The 25,214-nt window shown below is 36.2% G+C and overlaps 1 protein-coding gene and 1 pseudogene across 11 annotated transcripts in view; one reads left to right on the top strand and one right to left on the bottom strand.

Annotated features, from left to right (window-relative positions):
• The window catches only part of MLLT10 (MLLT10 histone lysine methyltransferase DOT1L cofactor), a 243,144-nt gene that overhangs the window by 194,245 nt on the left and 23,685 nt on the right, over window positions 1-25,214 (bottom strand). For all 11 annotated transcript variants that reach the window (XM_045857925.1, XM_045857921.1, XM_045857927.1 and 8 more), the window contains one exon: window positions 4,675-4,729. In XM_045857925.1, the coding sequence (XP_045713881.1) occupies window positions 4,675-4,729 (55 nt within the window). The remainder of the gene's footprint in view (window positions 1-4,674; window positions 4,730-25,214) is intronic.
• Window positions 7,612-8,371, top strand: LOC123831173 (annotated as a pseudogene).

The following is a 25,214-nucleotide window of genomic DNA, read 5'->3' on the forward strand; positions in this document are numbered from 1 at the left end:
GATATGGAGATTATTTGGATGGTTATCAACTGGGAGGAGGAAAAGAGAGAAGGAGGGATAAGGTGCAGGAATTAAGAAGTAGAAACTAGTAGGTACAAAATAGACAGGGGGATGTTAAGAACCTATAGGAAATGGAGTAGTCAAAGAACTTATATGCATGACCAATGGACATGAACTAAGGGGGGTGATTGCTGGAGGGAAAGGGGGTACCAAGCAGGGGCAGGAAAAGGGAAAATCTGGGACAGCTGTAACAGCATAATCAATAAAATATATTTTTAAAAAATATATAAGTAAGCCGGTATACCACCTCTTGCCTGGCCCCCTCAATAATACATATCTTTGTCAAAGATGAAAGCCTTAGAATTGTTCACAAGGGATTTCCATATAGGTTTGCTTAGAGCAAGAGTGACAAGCTCATTTTCACTGGGGGGCCATGTCAGCCTCACAGTTGCCTTCAGAGGGTCAAATGTAATTTCAACTCCTTAACAGTTAAGGAGTAGTTATATTTATACAGTCCTAAAATTATTCCAGCCCTTCTAAGGCAATCTCGAGGCTGATGTGGCCCCCAATAAAAATGAGTTTGACACCCCTGGCTTAGAGCACATGCTCAGCAAGTAAAACAGCAGTCTAAATTAATCTCTATAATTTAAATTATTACTTTTTTTCTATTTCCCCCCTCTCACCCGAACATATACTGTAGCTGATTTCAAGTATGTTAAATGCACTTATGATCCAGCTCTACTTTTATTTTAATAGTTGGTCTGGTCTGATACCCTTCCAATCCATTCACCTCAATGCTGTCAGAGTGATCTTTCTAAAACATAAATCTCATTTCTCAGCTTCAAAGGCTCCCCACAATCAATAAGACGAGCCCTTAGTATGAGGAAAAAAAGGAAAGGAGAGAAATTAAAAATTGAATTTAAAAACTCCTAATCCTGACTGCCAGGAAAAGAAAAACTAAACTAAAACTTCAAACATATCACCAGCATGATAAAAGTGTATACAGATACTAAAAAAGTCTTTTCAGTATTATACATCAGCTACATTGTAGGGTTTTGTTAACTAGTCTGGGAAATATATTGAGTAAGCCAAAAAGTCTGTTTAGTTTTCTCCATGAAATAAAAGAAAATGTTTCATTTTCACCAAAAACTGTATTGACTGGGATATTTTGAGTATGTCGGCTATCACCTGCTATTTACTGGCTTCTTTCTAGTGGGCAGAGGCCAGGGGTGCTGCTACACATCTTCCAATGCATAAGACAGCCCTACAGCAAAGCATTATTTGGCCATAATGTCAATAGTACAGAGAAACTTTGCAAACCATTTTTGACACATTCTATCAGTCACAGCACCTTCTCCATACACTGCACAAATCATTTTTGCGTTTCCATTGCACTTTTACCTTTCCTGAAATAAATTATAATATGCCAAAAATGTTGTGTATTTTCTTCCATCTTAAATATAAAATGACTGCACAAAAATTCACCAATTTTGTTAAGTTTTTTTAAATGTGTGCTGATATGACAGTTGTCACATACAATACAATCTAACAAAATTGTTTCTTTTTAAAAAATATTATTTATCTTTTAGAGAGAGGGGGAAGGAGGGAGAAAGAGTGTGTAAGAAACAGTTGCCTCTTGCACACTCCCATTGGGGACCTGGCCTGCAACCAGGCAGATGCCCCGACCGGAGTCCAACAGTAACCTACAGCTTCACAGGCTGGCACTCAATCCACTAAGCCAAACCAGCCAGGGCTAACAAAATGTTTCCAATAAAGTTAAAAGACAACTAAGCACTACTAGAACCATTATACCGACAAAAGTAAATGAACCTTCTGACCAACCCAAGATTAGCATTTCTTTAGGAAAATGTACTCCAGGTTCCAAAATAACTCAAAAATCAATTTTGGAACACAACTTAGAATATTTTAAATATACATTAGACTATAACAAAGGTAACATTTCAAATCAGTGATTAAAAGATGAGTTATTCAGTAAGTGGGAATGGGACAAACTGTAGCATTTTGTCACCTAGACAAAAATAAAATTGGGGGTCCATACACCTTACATTGTATTACCCAGATACATTCCAAATGCATGAAAGATTAAACTATTAAAATAAAAGGAAATCAATAATATAGAAAAACATGAAAGAAATGTTTTATAACCTTGTAATAGGAAAGACCTTTCCACCTAATAGTTCCAAATACAGAAGCCACAAAAGACAAGATTAATAAATTCAACCAAAAACTTATGTATAGTAAAAAGGTTCATAAGGCAAGATGAACAACTGAGCAAAAACTAGTTCAATCCATATCAACAAAAGTCTAACATAAGAGGGGCTTCTATGAAAGTTCCAAGTGAAAAAGAAAAAGATCCGCACCCTGGCTGGCGCAGCTCAGTGGATTGAGCACGGGCTGCGAACCAGTGTCACAGGTTCGATTCCCAGTCAGGGTACATGCCTGGGTTGCAGGCCATGACCCCCAACAACGCCACATTGATGTTCCACTCTCTCTCTCTATCTCCCTCCCTTCCCTCTCTAAAAATAAATAAATAAAATCTTTAAAAAAAAAAAGATCCCCAACCAATCAGAAAAAGCATATGAGCAGCCCACAAAAAGAAAATACAAATTCCTCTTTAAAATATGAAAAGATGTTCAGTTTCACTTATAAATAAGTAAAATACAAAATAACTGCTCAGATATACCAATTTCTACATACTGGATTTCCAAGGGCATAGAGAATCTGCTTTTTTCATTCATCATTCTTTCTGGGAACATAATTTGGTACAATCACCAGGAAGAATAATTTGGGCATATTTACAAAAAATTAATTGCAAAATCCTTTTGACCTACAGATCCTCTTCTGGGAGTTAATAATCCTACAGTTGTACTTGCATACATGCAAAATGGAATACATAAAAGCATTACTCATAAAAGCAGACAATTTAAAAGTACATCAACAGGTGACTAATTACATTAATATGGTAAAAAGAAATCTCTGTACTAATAAAAGAGACAAACTGTTCCGTGAAAAAAAATAAGATGCCAGAGTATGTATAATATTCATCCAATATAAAAACTGAGGAACTCCTGGCCAGTGTAGCTTAGTTGGTTGGGCGTTGTCCTGCAAACCAAAAGGTCGCAGGTTCAATTCCCAGTTAGGGCACATACGCAGATTGCGGGTTCGGTCCCTTGTGGGGCACATACAAGAAGCAACCAACTGATGTTTCTCTCTCACATCATTGTTTCTCTCCCACTCTCTCCCTTCCTCTCTCTCTAAGTCAACAAATATGTCCTTGGGTAAAGACTGTTTATAAAAAGATTAAAAGTTGGAGAAATATTTATCTGTTAATATAAATATGCATTAACAGATGACCTAGAAGGATGGGCAAAAAAGTAATTAACAGCAATTATATTGTGGCAGGAAAGTTGTTAAGGAACTAGGCAAATGGTAAACAGGAATAAGAGGGAGAGTTGTTAAAAATTTTTTAAATTTTGGATAATGTGACTATATAACATAGTCTAAACATTAAAATAAAATATAAATAGACAAAAACATTGTTATTTTTCCCTTTTCTTTACTAATGCAATTACCATATTCTATGCCAGTATTTTAGAGTTGAATACCCAAAATGGAAGTGTACACTATGTTATACCTCTATTTTAGTAACTTCATCAGTTCCTTAGAAGTTTCACAGTATACCACAGTTTAATAAATTCATGGTACTGAACTATAAAGAAATACAGATTTCTCTGTGGGAGGTAACTAAAAATAGAGATGAAAATGAGAAATACACAAGGGTCCTCAGGAAAGCTCAAAAAACGTCAAGACAGATGTCAGCATTTCTTTTTTATCAAGCAAAAATACAAGGGTATTAAAATTAACATTCCACAAAAACATCATCTGTCCAGCAGTACACAAAAAGGAAAAAAAGATTCTCACAACAACAGATTTTAACAGAGAGAGGCTTATTTTGCTGACAGGTATGGTTGGGTTAGGCACAGCCCCGCAAAGCAAAAGGTCACTGGTTCAATTTCTGGTCACAGTTGGTCCCCAGTTGGGGTACATGCGAGAGGCAATGGATCAATGTTTCTCTCCTCTATTTATCCCTCCCCTCACCCCTCTCTAAATATAAATAAAAATAAAATCTTTTTTTTTTAAAGTGGCTTATTTTTTTAAATAGTTTCTGTAAGAAATAGTGTCCATTAAAAAAAAAATCAAGATTTTAATTAAAAGTATCATTGTGGATCATTGTGCATTAAGAAAAAACAATGCTAGCCCTAGCTGGTGTAGCTCAGTGGATTGAGTGCGGGCTGCGAACCAAAGTGTCGCAGGTTCGATTCCCAACCAGGGTACATGCCTGGGTTGCAGGCCATAACCCCCAGCAACCACACATTGATGTTTCTCTCTTTCTCTCTCTATCTCCCTCCCTTCCATCTCTAAAAATAAATAAATAAAATCTTTAATTTAAAAAAAAAATGCTTAATTCTGTCCAAAAAAATAGAAAATCTCCTGTTTCAATAAAAAATGTCATAAATTACATCCAGTGATATTAAAAATATCTGAGCGGTAAACACTATTTAATTTTATATAATATGAATTACCAAATATCTTAAAATACTTTCCCACTACAGTTTTCAATTAAAAAAAACATTTTTAAATCTCTGCACTTACCCCCATTATCTGTTCTTTTTAAAGCTCCATCCTTATGAGGACACAGTTCACATCTCTATTTAAAAATAAAAAGAAAGGAAATAAAGATTTTTCAGATTACAAACGTATTACATCTTCCTTGTAACTTCAAAACTATTAAAAGGTGGGAGCAACATTTATACTAGTTGCTAACAAGAGTAACATTTCAGAACATTATTCACAAATTTGCTTTGACATGAGATCTCCCTCAGAGTACCAGATAAATTTTAAAAAGTAAATTCTGCTGAACTTTTAAATTCCTACCAAGATTGTTTAGCATTAAAGTAATAAAAACAAAAGATTCTCAACATAAGATTGAGACACAGCTTTTAACATTTGCCTCTATCTCTTTACTTTCAACATATGATCAGGTAGGGTAATTCTAGTCAGTTAGGTCTGGTTTGTCCTAAAATAAAAAGCAAAACTCAAAAATTTAGAATTTTGATTTAAGTGGGAAGGCATGCTCTCATATGTGCTGACCTTCCTCCTGGAAGGAACTGCTCTAATTATTCTAGTTACTCTTATCATTCATATGCAATGGTACTCAAGTTACTATGGATCCCATTCACTATCAACCCTCAATATAAAACCAAAAATAAACATACAGCCAGTGCTAACATTTCCTTCCACTACTGACAAGACACATATAATTGTAAAAATATTAAACAGAATAAGTTTCAATGGCATTGTCTTATATAAAGAATATGTTCCTGGAGGTCACACCTATTATTTGTGTACCCTATCTTGCTTCCCAAAGAGCTTTAACAGCATACGAGTTCTGTCCAGAAAGTATCCAGCCTTCTGCTCTGGTAGCAGAATCTGTGAAACGAATTTTGCCACGACACATTTCATGCCAAGATCCTGAGTCAAAACACTGGACAAAGTAGTTTTTGGAATACCCAGATCAGCTTCTAATTCTCACACTGTCATTCGCTGATCTTTGTTGATTCCATCATGTTCTCTAGTTTCAGGTATTCTGCTTGTTGCAGGCCTTCCAGAACATGGATCACTTTCAACAGATTCTCAACCATCTTTGAAGCATGTGTGCCATACTTTTATTTGCACTGCACTCACTGCATCATCTCCGAAAGCCTTCTGAATCATCTGAATAGTTTCCGCAGAGGATTGCTCAAGCTTAACACAAAATTTGATGCAGATTCATTGCTCTACTTGCTCAGTCATTTTGAATGTGATGGCCACACAGTACACATGCTCACTCAATGGAGTCTACCACCTCCACTGACTAGTACAGTGAAGTTATCATTGTTCAATTTCATGTGCATTCCAGTCCACTCTCCTTGCCTGCCAAGTTATATCAATGTTGCCCAAACCATTCTCATTATATTAACAATGGCTGGACTTTTTCCAGACAGACCTCATATAATATAGTAACAAATACATTACAAAGTAAAATAAAAGCAGGAAACTCTGATAAAATAGTAAGTACATACAACATAAGCCACGAGATGCTATTATTTCTTGTCATGCAGTATTTCACTCTGCGGATTCTCCTCTTATCTCTTTGGCAACACCTTTCTGATAACCTTATCCAACCTTTAAATGTGTTAGTTCCTCAGGGTTCTGACTTAAGATGCCTTCTCATTACATGTTAAGCACTAGTCAATCTCTTTCATTTCCCATAGATCTATTATAACCAATTGAATTACTAGGATATACCAGTGAGTCCCAAATTTAACCTCCTATTTAGATTTGTCCTTTGTTCCATATGTAAAACTTCCTATGATACACAGGTACTTTAAGCTCTGTTCAAAATGTATGGCAACACTTACTCTTCCCTATCTTTGTAATGATATTCTTAAACCACATATTGCCCATACCTAGACATCATCTTTTTGCAGCCTTACCCTGCTTCCTATCCTCATATTTAACCAATCACCGCATTTTGGCCATTCTTCCTCCTAAATACTGAAAAGACTTGACTACCTCTCTCTATTACATTAGTATTATTAGCCAACTGCAAGCCAATATCAACGTTCATCAGGACCACTAAGCAGTGGCCTTCTACTAAATAGTCTCCTAACATTCACCCTTACCTGACCCCTACCAATTTACAGCATGAACTTCAAAAACACAAGTCCAAATATATCTCTTCCCCACTTAACACCTCTTTGGTAGTTTCCCTACATAACTTATCCCTACTTTTCCCTTTACAACCTTCTCTCGTCTCAACATCTCATTGTCTGGGCAATACTGATTTTTCTTCTTTCAGTTCTGTAAATACTCCAAAGCTCATTCCTGCCTCACAAACTTAAATATGTTGTTTTTACTCTACCTGAAATGCTGTCCTTCACCTGAACCTCTTTCACAGTGTATAATTTCTTATTCCTCCCTCAGATCCTTGCTTAAAGTCACTTCTTCAGAAAAGGTTTCCTTGAATCCCTCTATTAGGTTAGGTGTCTTATTATGCATTACCTATAATTTCCTTCTTGTCGTATATTGTAATCAAAGTTATTTATGCAATTATTCTTATCTACTCTGGTAGATTATAAGCTCTATTTCACGGCTATAGCCCTAGCATCTATCACAGTCTCCAGACATGGTAACACAAAAAATATATGATGGATAAAATGGAAGGAGCAAAACCACAAGCACACCTGCTAAAGGCAGGCAGTAATTTGGTTCTAAGTTATACTTCCTTCACAGATGTAAACACTATTGGTTGTATGATTCACCTTGAAGGGAAGAAACAGTTGCTTGTAGAAGTGTAACTAAATCTAATAAAAGAGTACAGTCAGTGACTGATTATTCTTTGGTATGATTAGGTGTAAGAACAACTGTTTAGCAATTGGGGAAGAAATATTCATATTAGACCTTTAAAACTCACTGATCACAAATATAAGTTCAAAATGTTTAAATTAAATAAATGTTCTTTATTTCTCTCTTATCCTGCAGCCCAAGATGCCAAAAGGAAAGGAGGCTAAGGGAAAGGAGGTGGAACCAACACCTGCTGATATGAAAAAGCAGGAGACCAAGAAGGTACCAAATCCTATTTGAGAAGAGGCCTAAGAATTTTAGCATTGGACTGGACATCCAGCCCAAAAGACACCTCACCCACTTTGTCAAATGCCCCTGCAACATTAATTTGTAGCAGCAAAGGGCTATCCTCTAAAAGCATCTAAAAGTGTCTCTTGCTATTAAGCAGTTCATCGAGGCCTTGGATGCAAAACAGCTACTAAACTGCTTAAGCAGGGCCACAAGTATACACAAGGGACAAAGGCTGAGGAAAAAAGCTGCTAGCAAATGGGATGTCCCCACCAAGAGGCCACATGCCCTTCGAGCAGGGGTTAACACTATCACCACCATGGTGGAGAACAACAAGGCCCAGCTGGTAGTGATGTTGATCCCATAAATCCAGTCATCTTCCTGCCTACCCTATTGCTGTAAGATAGGAGTTCCCTATTACATCATCAAATGGAAAGCCAGGCTGGGGTGTCTAGTCCACAGGAAGACCTGTACCACCATCCTCTTCACATAGGTTAACTCAGAAGACAAAGCAGCTTGGGCCAAGCTGATGGAAGCTGTCTATACCAATTACAACAACAGATTTGAGGAGATCCACCGCCACTGGGGAGGCAGTGCCCTGGGTCAAATGTGCATGGCTTGCACTGCCAAGCTGGCAGAGGCAAAGGCTAAAGAACTGGCCACAGAGCTGGGCTAAGTGTACATTGTTGAGTTTTGGGTACAAAATCTTAATAAAAATTCTCCTTCAAAGAAGTTTTCATTAAGATTTTATTTATTTACTTTTAGAGAGAGGAGAGATGGGGAAGAGAAATATCAATGTGAGATAGAAACGTCAATTGGTTGCCTCTCCTTTACACCTGGACTAGGGAGTGAACCACAACCCAGGCATGTACCCTGACCAGGAATCAAACTTGTGACCTTTCACTTTGCTGGACAATATCCAACCAGCTGAGTCACATGGGTCAGGGACGAAAAAAAAATGTATTATTTAGGTTTTTTAAAAAGATTTTATTCACTTTATTTTTAGACAGAGGGGAAGGGAGGGAGAAAGAGGACAAAAACATCAATGTGTGGTTGCCTCTCGTGCGCCCCCTACTGGGGACCTGGCCTGCAACCCAGGCACGTGCCCTCACTGGGAATCGAACTTATGATCTTTTTGTTCCCAGGCCAGTGCTCAATCCACTGGCCACTCCAGCCAGGGATATTTAGTATTTTTAATTAAAGAAAAGTAGATGAGTAGATGATAGGCAACCAATCAATGTTTCCCACATCGATGTTCATCTCCCTCTCTCTCTCCTTTCCCTTCTCTACAAATAAATAAAATCTTTTTTTAAAAGTTACATGAAACAGCCCTGGCTGGCGTAGCTCAGTGGATTGAGCACGGGCTGTGAACCAAGTGTCGCAGGTTCGATTCCCAGTCAGGGCACATGCCTGGGTTGCAGGCCACAGCCCCCAGCAACTACACATTGATGTTTCTCTCTCTCTCTCTCTCTGTCTCTCTCTTTCTCCCTCCCTTTCCTCTCTAAAAATAAATAAATAAAATCTTTAAAAAAAAGTTACATGAAACAAATATATAAGAAAACATTTAGCCTCACTTATATTCAAAAAAAATGTGAATATAAAAAGCACAAATAAGAGGCATTTTTGACGACTAAGTTCTTAGTATAGTTAAATTCCTTAAAATATAATCCCTAATGTTCAGAATGCAGTGAACATTTATTTTCATATATTGTTGATGGTACCATATCCAATTCTTTTTTTAATTTTTAAAAAGATTTATTTATTTATTTTTAGAGACAGGGGGAGGGAGAAAGAGAGGGAAAGAAATACCAGTGTGTGGCTGCCTATCACATACCCACTACTGGGGACCTGGCACGAAACCCAGGCATGTGCCCCAGCCAGGAATCAAACCAGCGACACCTGGTTTGCAGGCCTGCACTCAATCCACTGAGCCACACCAGCCAGGGCAATTCTTTTTGGAGAGTAATACAGCTATATGATTCAAGAAAATTACTGATTCCATTACTTCACAGGAAGTCAAAGGAAATATGACAGAAATAGTGTTTATTAAGTATGGTGTCATTTTATATCATATATATACACTGTAATTTCAAGACATGAAAAAGTGTACAAAAATGTTTTACATGGCTGTTTAAAACTAAGTTTTATAAAATTCCTACTGTATAACAATGAGGTAATGAACGTTATGTTATATTTTTAACTGAGTTAAATGAATGCATGGAAGAAAATTTTAAAAGAAAATACACAAAGTATATTAACCAGATTGTGATGAGCACGGTAAAATTATGAGTGAATTTACTTTTTTATTACAAAAAACACTTCATTTTTTTATAATTTAAATTTTTAGAGATACGTTACTTTATGCTAAGTAAAATAATGACTTTGTCTTCCAGATAAAAGTAAAAACAGATAAAAGACTAGAGAAAAATTAGTAACAGGAAGAAAGAAGGTTAAATTACAGTTAGAAGACTACTGAAAAACTCAGGAAGAAAGAATCTGGTAGGAGGGATCCTAGACAACAGAGAATCCCAATTCTGTAGTAAACCAACAGAAACTGAAAAGTTTCACAGGGCAGGCTATAGCTATACATGTTACAATAATAATTCCACAGATCCATTCTTACTTTAGTAAGAGAGAGTGTTAAAAGGCACAAGTAAATCACACAAAAGGACAAAGAGATTATAAAAAGACCCTCCTCTGCCCTGGTTGGTATGGCTCAGTAGTTGAGTACTGGCCTGTGAATCAAAAGGTCACTGGTTGGATTTCCAGTCTAAGGGATGTGCCTGGGTTGTGGGCCAGGTCCCCAGTAGGGGGAATACAAGAGGCAACCACACACTGAAATTTCTCTCCCTCTCTTTCTCCTTCCCTTCCCCCCTCTAAAAATAAATAAATAAAATCTTAAAAAAAGACCCTCCCCCCAAAACAAGCATGTATGAAAGATCTCACAACATTTTACCAAGAAAAAATACACTGTAATTGAAATACCCCAAACAAGTAGAAATTATACAAGGAGGCTCTTTCTTTTTTCTATCACGCAGTATGGTTAAGAAAGTATGTACACTTTTGGACAAGATGGCAGTACAGGCAGACATGGCTCACCTTTTTGCACAACCACATCAAAATTACAGCTAGAATATAACAACCATAAATCAGAACCATCAAAAATAAAGTTGAATGGAAATCTGGCAAGTACAGAATTATAGAATACACATCCGTCGAGACTGGTAGGAGGTACACATAAGTAGAATGAGCTGTTCCCATACCCACATGTGGTGGATAAAAATACATAAGGGATATCTCAAGAGCAAGGAGTCCCAGACCTATATCAGACTCCCACTGCACGGTTCCAGTACCAGAAGATAAGTCCCAAAACTCCTGGCTACAAAAGCCAGTGGGTACTGAGTCAGTGGAAGAAACAGCTGAACCCCAAGCAGTTCCTTTTAAAGAACACACATAGAGTTCCGGCCAAGATGGAGATGTAGGCAGATACACTTTGCCTCCTCCCACAACCCAAAGGACAATAACAAATTTAAAAAGAAAAAATAACCAGACTGCCAGAAAATCAAACTGTATGGATGTCCGAAAACCAAGGAGTTAAAGAAATATTCATTCAGATTAGTAGGAAGGGCAGAGACAGGCAGCCAGGGTGGGGAGGACATGGGGCAATGTGGTGTCTAGAGGCCCAGGTGGTCCCATATTTGCATGCAGATAAACAGGGAGAAACAAATAGGGAGCAAAACAGACTGCGCAACCCAGGGGTCCAGCATGAGAAGGGGAACCTCAAAACCTCTGGATATAAAAACCTGTGGCAATTGTGGAGGTGAGAGAAACTCCCAGCCTCATGGGAGAGTTCACTGGAGAGACCCACAGGGTTCCAGAACATACCCAAGCACAGAAATGTGAATCAGCACCATAAGGGCCCAATTTGCTTGTGGTTAGGAGGGGAAGTAACTGAAAGCCCACAGAGAGATGAGCAAGTGGCACTGTTCCCTCTCTGATCCCTCCCCCATGTAAAGTGGTATAACACAGCAAAGAAGGTTGTCCTGTCCTGGCAAATACCTAAGGCTCCTCGCCTCACAACTTAAAATACGTACTGAGACAAAAAAAAAAAATATAGCCCAAAAGAAAGAACAGATCAAAGTTCCAAAAATAGAACTAAGCAGTGAAGATAGCCAACCTATCAGATGCCGAGTTCAAAACACTGGTAATCAAGATGCTCACAGAAATGGTTGAGTATAGTCACAAAACAGAGGAAGAACTGAAGGCTATGAAAAATGAAATAAAGAAAAATACACAGGGAATCAACAGTGAAGGGAAAGAAAATGGGACTCAAGTCAACAATGTGGAACAGAAGGAAGAAATAAACATTCAACAGAAACAGAATAAAGAAACAAGAATTTAAAAAATGAGGAGAAGCTTAGGAACCTCAAGACAACTTTAAACATTCCAATGTTCCATTATCTGAATCGCTGGGGTGCCAGAAGGAGAAGAGGAAAAGAAAGGAACTGAAAACTTATTTGAAAATGTAACGAAGGACAACTTCCCCAATCTGGCAAGGAAGTCCAGGAAGCTCAGAGAGTCCCAAAGAAGTTGGACCCAAGGAAGCACACACCAAGGCATATCATAATGGCATTACCCAAGATGAAAGATAAGGACAGAATCTTCAAAGCAGCAAGAGAAAAGGAGACAGTTACCCACAAAAGAGTTCCGTAAGACTATCAGCTGATTTGTCAATAGAAACCTTGCAGGCAAGAAGGGGCTGGAAAGAAGTATTCCAAGTCATGAAAGGCAAGAACCTATATCCAAAATTACTCTATCCAGCAAAGCTATCATTTAGAATGGAAGGGCAGAGAAAGTGCTTCCTAGACAAGGTAAAGCTAAAGGAGTTCATCATCACCCAGACCTTATTACATGAAATGTTAGGGAAAAGATGATCAAAACTATGACCAGTAAAATGACAACAAACTCACTACTATCAAGAGCTGAAGTAAAACAAAACAAAACAAAACAAAAACAAAACTAAGCAAACAAATAGAACAGGAACAGAAATGGAGATCACATGGAGGGCTATCAGTGGGAGAGGGGGATAGGGGAGAATGGAGGAAAAGGCACAGGGAATAAGCATAAATGGTAGATACAAAATAGACAAAGGGTAGTTAAGAATAGTGTAGGAAAAGGAGAAGCCAAAGAACTTATATGTACAACCCATGGACATAAACTAAGGGGGGAATGCTGGTGGGAGGGAGGGTGCTGGGTAGAGGGAATGGGAGAAAAAAATGGGACAACTGTAATAGCATAATCAATAAAATATATACATATATTTTTAAGATTTTATTTATTTAAGTTAGAGAGGGGAAGGGAGGGAAAAAGAAAGGGAGAGAAACCAATGTGCAGTTGCCTCTCATGCACCCCTTGTTGGGGACCTGGCCTACAACCCAGGCATGTGACCCGAGTGGGAATCTAACTGGCTACCTTTTGGTTCGAAGGCAGGCGCTCAATCCACTGGGCCACATTAACCAGGGCAATAAAATATATTTTTTAAAAAATAAAATAAAATTATGAAGACACACAAAGACCCACCTACTCAGACTCACTCCCTCTAAGCTCCAACACCTGGGTAGAAGCTTGAACAGCACCAGTGTCATACAGGGATAAACTGAAGTGCCTGGCATCAAGGTGAGCAGAGGCCATTGACCCTTTTATAAACCCTCTCCCTACAGAACCACAGAGCAGGCAAGCTGGTGCCATATCTGAGACTCCATGAACCTGGCTAACACTGTCTGACTTACCTTGGAGATCCCCAGAGACTTTGCTCCACCCAACATACAGGCCCACCCAAACTGCTTTTCTGTATGAATGACTGGTCTTGGCCCATGCTTCAAAACTTCCCAAATCCTCTGAGACATTCAACAGTCTGCCTTAATGACCCCAGGCCAAGCACTAGCAGCAGCCAGCTTGGCTTCACCTGAGAATCTCAAGCCCAGCACAAGTAGAAGACATCTCAGGATGCTTTATACTTCAAGCATAGCAGCCCCAGGGCAAAAAACATGTGAGGGCTAATTTGGCCTGCACTACCCAAAAACCCCTGGGTCAGCACACCCTGTGGACAGCTACAGACCACATCAGAACACCACCACCTGCCCCTGCACAGATGATCCTCCACAGAGGGCAGAGGTGGGTGGTAAGTACTCACAGCGAATCCTTGCATCTGGCTCACCTGGGTAAATCCCTCCCACTGATGTACCAACAGCAACCAAGGCTCAACTACAAGGGGAGGGTGCGCTCAGCCCACACAAACGGTACACCTCAAGCACCCAGATTGGGTAATAGGAGAACCTGTGCCACTTGACCCTACAGGATACCTACTACATTAGGCCACACTACCAAGACACGGAGTAAAGCTGCTCTATCTAATACATAGAACTAGCTAAGCCAAAGAACTTAAATGTACGACCCATGGACATGAACTTGGGGGCAGGGGTAGGAGGAATGCTGGTGGGAGGAGTGGGGCAAGGCAGAGGGGAAAAGGGAAGAAAAAATGGGACAACAGTAATAGCATAATCAATAAAACATACTTTGAAAAAATAAAAATTAAAAATTAAAATAAAAAAAGAATCATAGTTGGCAGGTACAAAATAGACAAGGTGATGTTAAGAACAGTATAGGAAATGGAGTCGCCAAAGAACTTATGGGTGTGACCAACAGACATGAACTAAGTAGTGGGATTGCTGGACGGAATGGGGTGCCAGGTATAGGGGGTCAAAGGAGGATAAACTGGGACAACAGTAACAGCATAATCAATAAAATATATATTTTTAAGATAAAGAAACTCAGTGGATCCCAAGTAGCCAAACTCCTTGAAACAAAGGGAGAAGTTGAAAGAAGCCAAGAGAATGACACATTAAGTACAGGGGAACAATGACTGGATAATGGTTGATTTACCATCATAAACTATGGAAGCCAAAAGAGAATAAAACATCATCTTTCAAAGAACTGAAGAAAAAGAACTGTCAACCCAGAATTGTACATTTAACTAATATTTCCTTTAAAAATGAAGGTAAAATAGATATTTTCAGCTAATAAAGAACAAAGAGAAATCATCACCAGCAGACACAGACTACAATAAAGACTAAAATAAGTCTTCAAAATGAAGAGAAATGGTACTAGATGAAAATATAAATATCCAGGGAGCAAAGAAGACACCCCAATGATAAATATCTGGGTAATTATAAAAGACTGTATTTCTTATTCTTTAAAATACACAATATTGAAAGCAAAAGTTTAACCTAAAATTGATTATGGTAACGGTTGTACAATTCTGTGAACATACTAAAAGCCATTGAATTGTACACTTTAAGTGGCTGAACTACATATGTGAATTTTATCATCAAAACTATTTTTAAATACTAATTTTTGTTATATTAAAAACAAAAAAGACAAACAAAAAAAACTTACTAAAAGGGCAGACCAAAATCCAACCATGTAATTACATTAAATGTTGAAATTAAACCTGGCACATAATGAAATATAACAATCATAAATGTATACCTAGTAACAATGATTCTAAATATATGGGGTAAAACTGTCACAAGTAAAGGAATAAATAGCAATTCCACAAACACAGTATTATATTATTTTCACATTTCTATCTTGGTAATTAACAAAACTAGACCCCCCAAAAATCAATAAATAAATGGATAATCTAAGCAATACCGAAAATCACTACACACATTCCTTTCAGGTGAACACAGTACATTAACCATGAAAGACCATATACAAGACATACATAAAAGAAGACACAATGGCCCTGGCCAGGTGGCTCAGTTGGTTGGAGCACTGTCCAGTACACCAAAAGGTTGAGAGTTTGATTCCCAGTCACAGCACATATCAAGGTTGCCAGTTGGATACTCTGTCAGAGTGTGTATGGGAGGAAACCAATGGATGTTTTTGTCTCTCTCTCTCTCCATCCCTCTCTAAAAAAATCAATATCCCTCAAGTGGGGATTTAAAAAACAAACACAAGACACAATTTAAAAGGGTTAATTATCATACAGAGTATGTTCCCTGACCACATTAGGAAAAAGATATAAAATTAATAACCTAAGACTCCCCCTAAAGAATCTAAAAAAGTACAAAGTAAACCCCAAGTAAAAGAACAGAAAATAAGAAGATAAGAGCAGGAAAAATTAAATAGAAAAGAAACTGTACAGAAAATTTAAAGTCAAAACTGGAAAGATGAACAAAGTTGATAAAGCTCTAGCTAAACTGATTTCAAAAACACAGAAATTCCCAATAACATAAATAAAAACAGAATTATCACTACAGAACCCACAGATATTAAAAAAACAAAAGATTATTAATTAACTTTACACTGGCCAATTCAACAACTTGGTGAAATGGAAAACTTCCCTGAAAAATACAACTTTAAATTGACAAGATGAAACAATAATTTAAAAAACCCTTTCAGTTGAATTCATTATCAAAATCCTTCCACAAAACAGAACTCTAGGGTTAGATTTTTCAGTAGTAAAGTCCTTCAAATCACGAGGAAAGAAATACCAATCTCACACAAACACTTTCAGAAATAGAGAACACTTCCAAAATTATTTTCGAGTTCAGCATGAGTAACATGATAGTATTGGTACTGAATATACCAATACTAAATAAAAACTGAAAAAAACTGCAAAAAAAATTACAGACTAACATCCCTCATGTGGGTAGACACAAAAAATATTTAATAAACTATTAGCAATTTAAATCTAGCAATATATAAAAAAGATAATACACTATGACCAAGTGAAGTTTATTCCAGAAATACTAGGTTGTTATGACATTTGAAAATAAAACAACAAAATTCACTATATTAGCTTTTTAAACTATATAATCGTTTCCACAAATCAGAAAAAGCACTGACAAAAAATATCCACTCAACTATAAACTGCCAGAAAACTAGAAACAGAAGAGATCTTATTCAACCTGTACATTAATTATATCTTCTCATTCAGATTTTTAATACATTGGGGCCTGCCTGCTGACTAGAGAGGGACTGGCCCTCCCAAGACTGGCTAATTCCTGCAGGTAGCAAACAACCCCTAGGCTAGCTTTCATATGCAAGCCAACCAATCCAAAGACCATACCCCCACCACATTGATCTATTTTACAATCCAGCCAGTATATTCCCCAGTCCTAATCACCCAACGCTAAGTACCAGACAAACAGGGAAAGTCCCTTTGCCCCCCCAGAGAGAGTCCTTGAAATTATTCAAACTAGACAATCCTAAACCAGATTATCATTCCTTGACTATACCTTCTCCCAGGAACCAAAATAAAGGCTCTTGCCTTTACTTTTTCCCTTTTGCTCCTTCTGCCTCCTAACTAAGCCATGTGGCCTTCTATGTCTTGGAATAAATCCTCTGTGAATCTGTGAGTATAACAAACTATCTTAACAATGACAGTCCTCTCCTGATCTATCAGCCTTGCCTGACATACTTATGTAATAATAAAATCAATGATTAAAAAAAAAAAACTAGTAACAATCATCAATAAAAAGCCTACAGATGACATAATTAATAGTATAAAACAATGCTTTCCCCAATGAATGGGAAGATTTAAGTATATGCAATAAAGGAAGAAAATGTTTTCAAAAATACAAATCAGAAAGATCAACAAAGTTGATAAACCTCTACCTACTAGAAAAATCTAAGTTATCACAAAAATCTGATAGAATTAATGTGAGTTAAGGTCATAAGACACAGGCAATGTACATAAGTCAATTCTACTTCCATATACTAAGAACAAATAATTAAAAATTGAGTTTTTTAAAATACCACTTACAATAGCATAAAATATTGAAAAATGAAAATAATTTTAAAAATAAGACACATGAAACCAAAGACTAAAAAGCACAAAATATACTGCTTAGAAAAAAACAAAGATGACTTAAATGGAAAGATATACCATGTCAGTAAATTGGAAGACTCAACACTGTTAACATGTCAATTTTCTCCAAAAAGATCTACAGAGTCTAAGCAAACTGCAATCATAAGCACATCAGCCTTTCTGGAAATGGAAAAACTAATACTAAAATTTATATGGAAGTATTAAGGACTTAGATGCTGCAAAGCAATCTTGAAAAAGATGAAAAGAGTTGAGGGCTTGCAAATCTGATTTCAAGACTTCCTATACAGCTAAAAATCATCAAAACAGTGTGGTATATGACAGACAAACAGATCAATGGAACAGAATAAAGATTCCTAAAATAGAGCTGACTTATGCAGCTTACTTATTCACATCACTTACGCAGAAAAATCACTTACGTTTTAAGTGATGTGAATAAGTAAGCTGCATAAGTCATGTTTCACCAAAGCAATCCAGTAAGAAAAGAATATGATTTGCAACAAACAGTGTAGAAACAATTTCATACCCAGGTGCAAAAATAAAATCTACAACACTTAATTTGAGATGCACCACAGACCATAGATTAGCAAAAACAGAAAGTTTCAGAGGAAACAAAATTACCTTCATGACTTCAGGGTTAGGCAAAAGTGTTTTAGCCCATAGTAACCAACAACTATAAAACATAAAAACTGATTAATTAGACTTAAATATTTTTGTTCATTAAAAAGGCACAGTTAAAAAAATAAATAGGAAATCACAGACTTCAAGAAAATACTTATGAAATATTTATTTAACAAAGAACTGGTATGTCCAAGGCATACCAGTTCTCCAACTCAAAAAAGAAAAAAACATGGATAAAGAATAAAGAAAAAAACAAGGAGAGAAAGAAGGAAAGGGGCTAAAGGTTTGAACAAATGCTTCATAAGAAAAAACACATGAATGATCAATAAGCAAATAAAATATACTCACTATCACTACACTAGTCATTACAAAAATGCAAAATAAAACCACTCCCAATCAAGATGGAATAAAGAAACCAGATTTAGCCTTCTGCGTGAAATAATAAAAACCTAACAAAATGTATGAAACAACAGCACTCAAGATTTTGGACAACAGTAATGACAGACAGTGAGCCATGAGAGACAAAAAAACACAAAATTTGCCCAGCTTACTGCCTTGAGAGTTTTCAGACCATGGAACGGGGAAAAGGAACTCAGGCAGGGCATGTCTCCACAAGATGAGGAAATGGAGCTGTGAGCCCAAGAAGCCAAGGGGGCCAGAGCTTACAAGTGAGACCAGCACTGAGTACAAAGCTGGGAAGACAGAGAAAAATGAAGAGATCCACAGAGGCTTACCCTAGAATGTTGAGCAATCAACAATTGCATGTGAAGAACTATTCAAGACCAGGGAGAGAAAAATCAAAAGATTTAGAAGTAAAGGGCACCCAGAACTCACACAAGGCTGCAAATAATGCTTGTTCCCAAAAGCCAGAATGGAAAACCTAGTAATTATATCATATGACAGTACTAAGAAGAGCAATGCCTCAGGAGAGAAAATGTAACCCTAAAGGTAGCTCTGATCTGTCCAAACAAAACAAAAGCAGCCCAGGCTGGTATAGCTCAGCGGATTGAGCATAGGCTGCAAACTAAAGGGTCCCAGTTCGATTCCCAGTCAGGGCACATGCCTGGTTTGTGGGCCAGGTCCCCAGTGGGGGCCTTGTGAGAGGCAACCACACACGTTTCTCTCCCTTCCCCCCTCTCTAAAAATAAATAAATAATCATAAAAAGAAAGAAAAGAAACTCCATACCCATTAGGAGTCACTGCTCACTCTCCCCTAGCACTTCCCCTCCCAAGGTTAGGCATCACTAATTTACTTTCTGTCTCTCTAGATGTGCCTATTAAAAAAAAAAAAAAGCAAAACCCAAAAGTAACAAACTATTTTCCAATAACAACCAATGGAAGAAAAAATACAGAACCTAACAAGATAAAATTCATAATGACTGAAAGTCAGTAAAAACTTAACAAGACATATGCAGATACAGCAAATTATACCCCTAATGAAATAAAAACCAGTCAAACAAATCTTGAAATGACATAGATAACAGAATTATTCCTCCAGTCCTTTAAAACGATTACTATGAATACATTCCGTATCTCCACGAAGCTAGAAAACATTAAACATGTTAAGCAGAAACATCAAAGAATAAGAAAAATGAGAAATTCAGAGATGAAAAATAAAAGGTCTAAGATAAAAAATATACTGTATGAGCTTTACAGCACAAGAAATCAAATAATTACTAACCAAAATGAAACACAGAGAAAAACTTTTTAAAAATTAGCAAAGCTTAAGTTAGCTGGAAATTAACTTCAAGAGGCCAAAATACTTACAATCGGAGCCACAGAAAATAAATACAGGAAACAAAAGTCTGAAGAAATAATACCAACAATTTGCCATATTTAATGATAAACACATAGAACAAAGTACTTTTTAAGTAAACGCTAAGCAACAGAAATATGAAGCAAAATGTAAACCACAACATATCATTATCAAATTGCCTAAAACCAGAGACAAAAAATCTTTTTTTTTTACATTTTATTTATTTATTTTTTAGAGAGGGAAGGGAGGGAGAAAGAGAGAGAGAGAAACATCAATGTGTGGTTTCCCTATTGGGGACCTGGCCCACAACGCAGGCATGTGCCCTGACTGGGAATCGAACCTGAAACCATTTGGATTGCAGGTCAATGCTCAATTCACTGATCTACACCAGCCAGGGTGATAAAGGAAATTTACAACAATTCATAGAAAAGTAGAAAAGTGTCAAAACAATAATCTAAACTTTCACCTCAGGAAACCAAAAACAGAACAAAATAAGGCAAAGCAAGCAGAAGATTGGAAAAATAAATATAAGAGTAGACATCAATGAATTTAAAATAGAAAATAAATACCAAAAAAAATCAACAAGGAGCTGGTTCTTTCAAAAAAGGTCAATGAAACTGATAAACCCCCAGCAACATTGACAAAGACAGCAAATTGCCAGTGTCAAGAATGAAACTCGTATCAGTACAGATCCTGAAGATATAAAAGGAAAAACAAGGGAACACTATCAACAACTTCACATACATAAATTTGACAGCTTAGACAAAATGGATTCCTTCCTTGAAAAACACTATTCCAACTCGTCAATTATGAAACTGGTAATTTGGGTATCTCTAAAACTATTTTAAAATTTTAATTTGTACTTTAAAAACTACCAATAAAGAAACATGAAGGCCCAGATAGTTTCACTGGAGAACTGTACCAAATTTTTAAAGAAGAATTAACCCAATTCTATGCAATCTATTCCAGAAAACAGAAGAGAGCATTTCCTAACTCATTTCATAAAGCTAGTATTACTCCAATACCAAAACCAGACAAACCAAGTATGAAAAGAGAAAAGTACAGACCAATATCCCTCATTACATACAAAAACCTTTAACAAAATATAAATAGAATCCCATAATATAAAAAGAAGTATACACCATGATTAAGTGATACTTATTCCAAGGCTAGTTATATATTCAAAATCAATGAATGTAATCTACCATCTTAATAGGCTAAGGAAAAAAATTACATATATCAATTGATGTAGAAAAAGTACTTGACAAAGTTCAGCACCCATTTTTAATGTTTTTTAAAGCTAAGAAAAACAGACCAAGAATAAAGGTAAACTTCCTTAAATTCACACAGAACATCAACAAAAAACTACAGCTGACATCCTACTCCTTAATGCTTTTCAACACTGCGTGAATGTTATCTGCCTAAGGTCAGAAATAAGACATGTTTATTCTCACCAATCTTAACATGGTGTTGAAATTTCTAGCCAGAAAACTAGGCAAGCATAAAAGGCATACAAATTGAGAAAGTAATAAAAATAACCCTATTTGCAGATGATACAAATATCTACATAGAAAATCCCAAGTAATCAATAACAAAACTGCAGAACTAGTAAGTGAATTCAGCAAGGTTGGTAGATGCAAGATAATTATAAGAATCAACTGTTAATTCCATATACTGTATTTTGCTGTGTATAATGTGCTCCCGTGTATATTGTACACCCATGTTTTTAGCCCAAACTTTCAGGGGAAAAATATTTTGTTTTAATTTTTTAATTCAATTATTTCTTTATATTTAGAAACAAAACCGATTATCATATTCTAGGGTATTATTTTGCATACGGATATCATTATTGCTTTCTAGGGTTACACTTTTATCGCATAAGCATAAATAACAAATTTAAAAACATTTATATAGATACGGACTTAGAACTACCCATGTATAACACACATCTTTATTTTCCCTCAAAAATTTGGGCAGAAAAGTGCTCATTATACACAGCAAAATACGGTAATAACAATAAATATGTGGGCAATCAAATTAAACATAGAATGTTTCATGTATGTCAAATGTATGATACTATTTACAACTGTTTCCCAAAAGGTTAAATACTTAGATTCAACTCCACAAAACATGTAAAAGACCTGTAGGCTGAAAACTACACAAAACTGACAAAAGTCATCAAAGATATAAAAAAAAGATATAATTTATTCATAGATAAATAAAAAGATATAAATAAATTAACACATGGCATGATGACAACACAGGAAAATGTTAACTCTCTATGAATTAATATTGAGGTTTCATGGTAATCCTATCCAAATACTAGCTAGATTTTTGGATAGATACAGTCAGGTTATTCTAAAATATCTATTTTTTTAAACCAATAGCACAAAGGAACCAAACAACTAAAGTGATTTTGAAAAAGTAAAATAAAATACAATCAATTGTCTTAACTAATTTCAAGAGTTATCACGTAACTACAGCCCTGGCCAGATATCTCAGTGAGTTAGAGCATCATCCCAATATGCCAAGGTTGCCAGTTCAATCCTTGGTCAGGGCACATACAACAATCAACCATAAAGGGGAGGTGGGAAAAAGGACAAATGGTAATGGAAAAAATAGAATAAAAAATAAATTTAAAAAAATAAAAAAAAGAATCAACCAATGAATGTGTAAGTGGAACAAATTGATGTTTCTCCTCTCTCTCCAAAATCATTAAATAAAAATTAAAAAAAGAAAGCAATTACTTTTATAATAGCATAAAAAAAGAGGAATAAGCTTACACAAGGAGGCAAAGAATTTTATACTGAAAACTACGAAATGCTGCTAAAAGAAATTACAGACAACATAAATAAATGTAAAGACATACCATGTTCATGAATTAGAAAACAATGCTGCTAAGATGTCACTACTATCCAAAATGATCTACAGATTCAAGGCAATTCCTACCAAAAACCCCAACAATAACATTTTACAGAAGTAAAACAATGCTTCCCAAAATCCTTGCAGGACATTTATATTTGGTGCTATCCAAATGTCCACAAGATATTTGTTCCACACCAAAAGGTCCTTACTATTTGGTCCTCTCCAAAATGTCCTTTATATTTGGCCCCTGCCCTGACTGGTGTGGCTCAGTGGACTAAATGCAGGCTTGTGAATCGAAAGGTCATGAGTTCAGTTCCCAGTCAGGGCATGTGCCCAGGTTGTGGGCCAGGCCCCCAGTTCGGGTGTGTGAGAATCTCCCTCTCTTTCTCCCTCCCTTCCTCTCTCTAAAAATAAATAAATATTTATTTATTTACAGAAAAATCTTTTTAAAAAAAAAAGAAAAGGAAAAAGAAATTTGGTCCTGAACCAAAACATCCATGGACACATCTGGTCCACGCCAACCCATCTACTTAACTATCTGTGCCATTACTAGCTAGGCTACTGAAGCAAGAGAGTTATTGACAATACAGCAACAACACAATTACTGAACCAATAAATCATGATAGTATTTTTCATAAACCAATCATGTAAATCAATAGTGTAAATAAATGTTATGGGCTGTTTGAACCCAGGGATATTTTCGAAGTGTGGATGTTTTTAATAGGACCAAATAGCAAGTACAATTTAGCATGGACCAAATATGCTTGTGGATGCTTTGAACATGAGCAAATTTCAAGGACCTTTTGGTACAGATCAAATGTGTCCATGGACATTTTGGACAGGACCGAATGTACACTAATCTAAAATTCATTTTAGAATCTAAGGAACCCTAAACAACCAAAACAATCTTGACAATGAAGAACAAAATTGAAGGACCCACACCTCCTGTCTTGAAAACTAAATAAAAAACTACCATAATCAAAATGGTGTCATATGGCATAAAGACAGACACAGAGCCATGGAAGAGAATAGACAGCACAGAAATAAATCCTTACACTTATATATGGTCAAGTGATTTTTGACAAGAAAGTCAAACCTTTGATAGGGAAAGGATCATCTTTTCAACAAACAGTGCTGGGAAAAATGGAAATCCACATGCAAAACAATGAAGTTGGAATCTTACCTACCTTACACAATATACAAAAATTAACTCAAAATGGATCGAGGATCTAAACTAAACATAAAGGCTAAAACTTAGAAAACATTTAAAGTAGGGGAAATCTTTGTGATACTGGATTTGGCAATGATTTCTTGGATCTGAAACCAAAAGCACAGGCAAAAGAAAAATAGATAAACTGAACTTCATCAAAATCAAATTTTTGTGCATTCAAGAGTAGAAAAAATAACCCATAGAATATGAGGAAATATTTGAAAATTATGTATCTGTTAATAGTCCACATCCAGAACTAGACAGCAGTTTTGGTTTCCAAACTAGATAAAGAACTCTTACAATTCAACAACAAAAAGACAAACAACCAAATTACAAAATGGGTAAAGGACTGAATAGGTATTTCTCCAAAGGAGATTTATAAATGACCAAACAGAACATGAAAAGACGTTTAGCATTACTAATCATTTGGGGAATACAAATCAAAAGCACAAAGGGATACCACCTCACACCACTGGCATGACTATTATTAAAAAGAGAGACAGACAGACAGAGAGAAAGAGAGAGATTTGGAGACGATATTAAGAAACTGAAACCCTCATGAACTTCTGGTGCAAATGTAAAATAGCATCTCTGTGAAAAACATTTCAGCCATTCTTCAAAAAGATGAACACAGACTAACCATATGATCCAGCAATTTCACAACTAGTATATACTGTATATACCCAAAAAAATTGAAAAGAGGGACTCAAATATACTTGTACACCAATGTTCATAGCAGCATTATTTATGATAGTCAAAAGCCCAAGAGAGAAACAGCCCAAGTGTCCAACAGATGAATGGATAAACAAAATGTGGTTAAATACACTGGAATATTATTCAGCCATAAAAAGTAACAAAATCTGACATATCTGTAACATGGGTGAACATTAAAAACATTAAGTGAAATAAGCTAGGTACAAAAGATAAATATTCTATCATTCCACTTATATGAGGTATCTACAATAGACAAATTCATAAAGATAGAAAGTAGGAAGTGTTAGGGGATAATGAAGAGGGTAAAGGGGGTCAATATATGGTGACAAAGACCAGACTTTAGATAGTGAGTGAGCACACAGTATGTATGCTTGAAACTTATATAATATTATTGATCAATATTACCCTAATAAACTTTTTTGAAAATTGGAAAGCAAAATAAAGTCACCTGGGGTGAA

The sequence above is a fragment of the Phyllostomus hastatus genome, unplaced genomic scaffold, assembly GCF_019186645.2.
Source record: "Phyllostomus hastatus isolate PE091 unplaced genomic scaffold, TTU_PhHast_1.1 phas_scaffold_1674, whole genome shotgun sequence".
Classification (NCBI taxonomy): domain Eukaryota; kingdom Metazoa; phylum Chordata; class Mammalia; order Chiroptera; family Phyllostomidae; genus Phyllostomus; species Phyllostomus hastatus.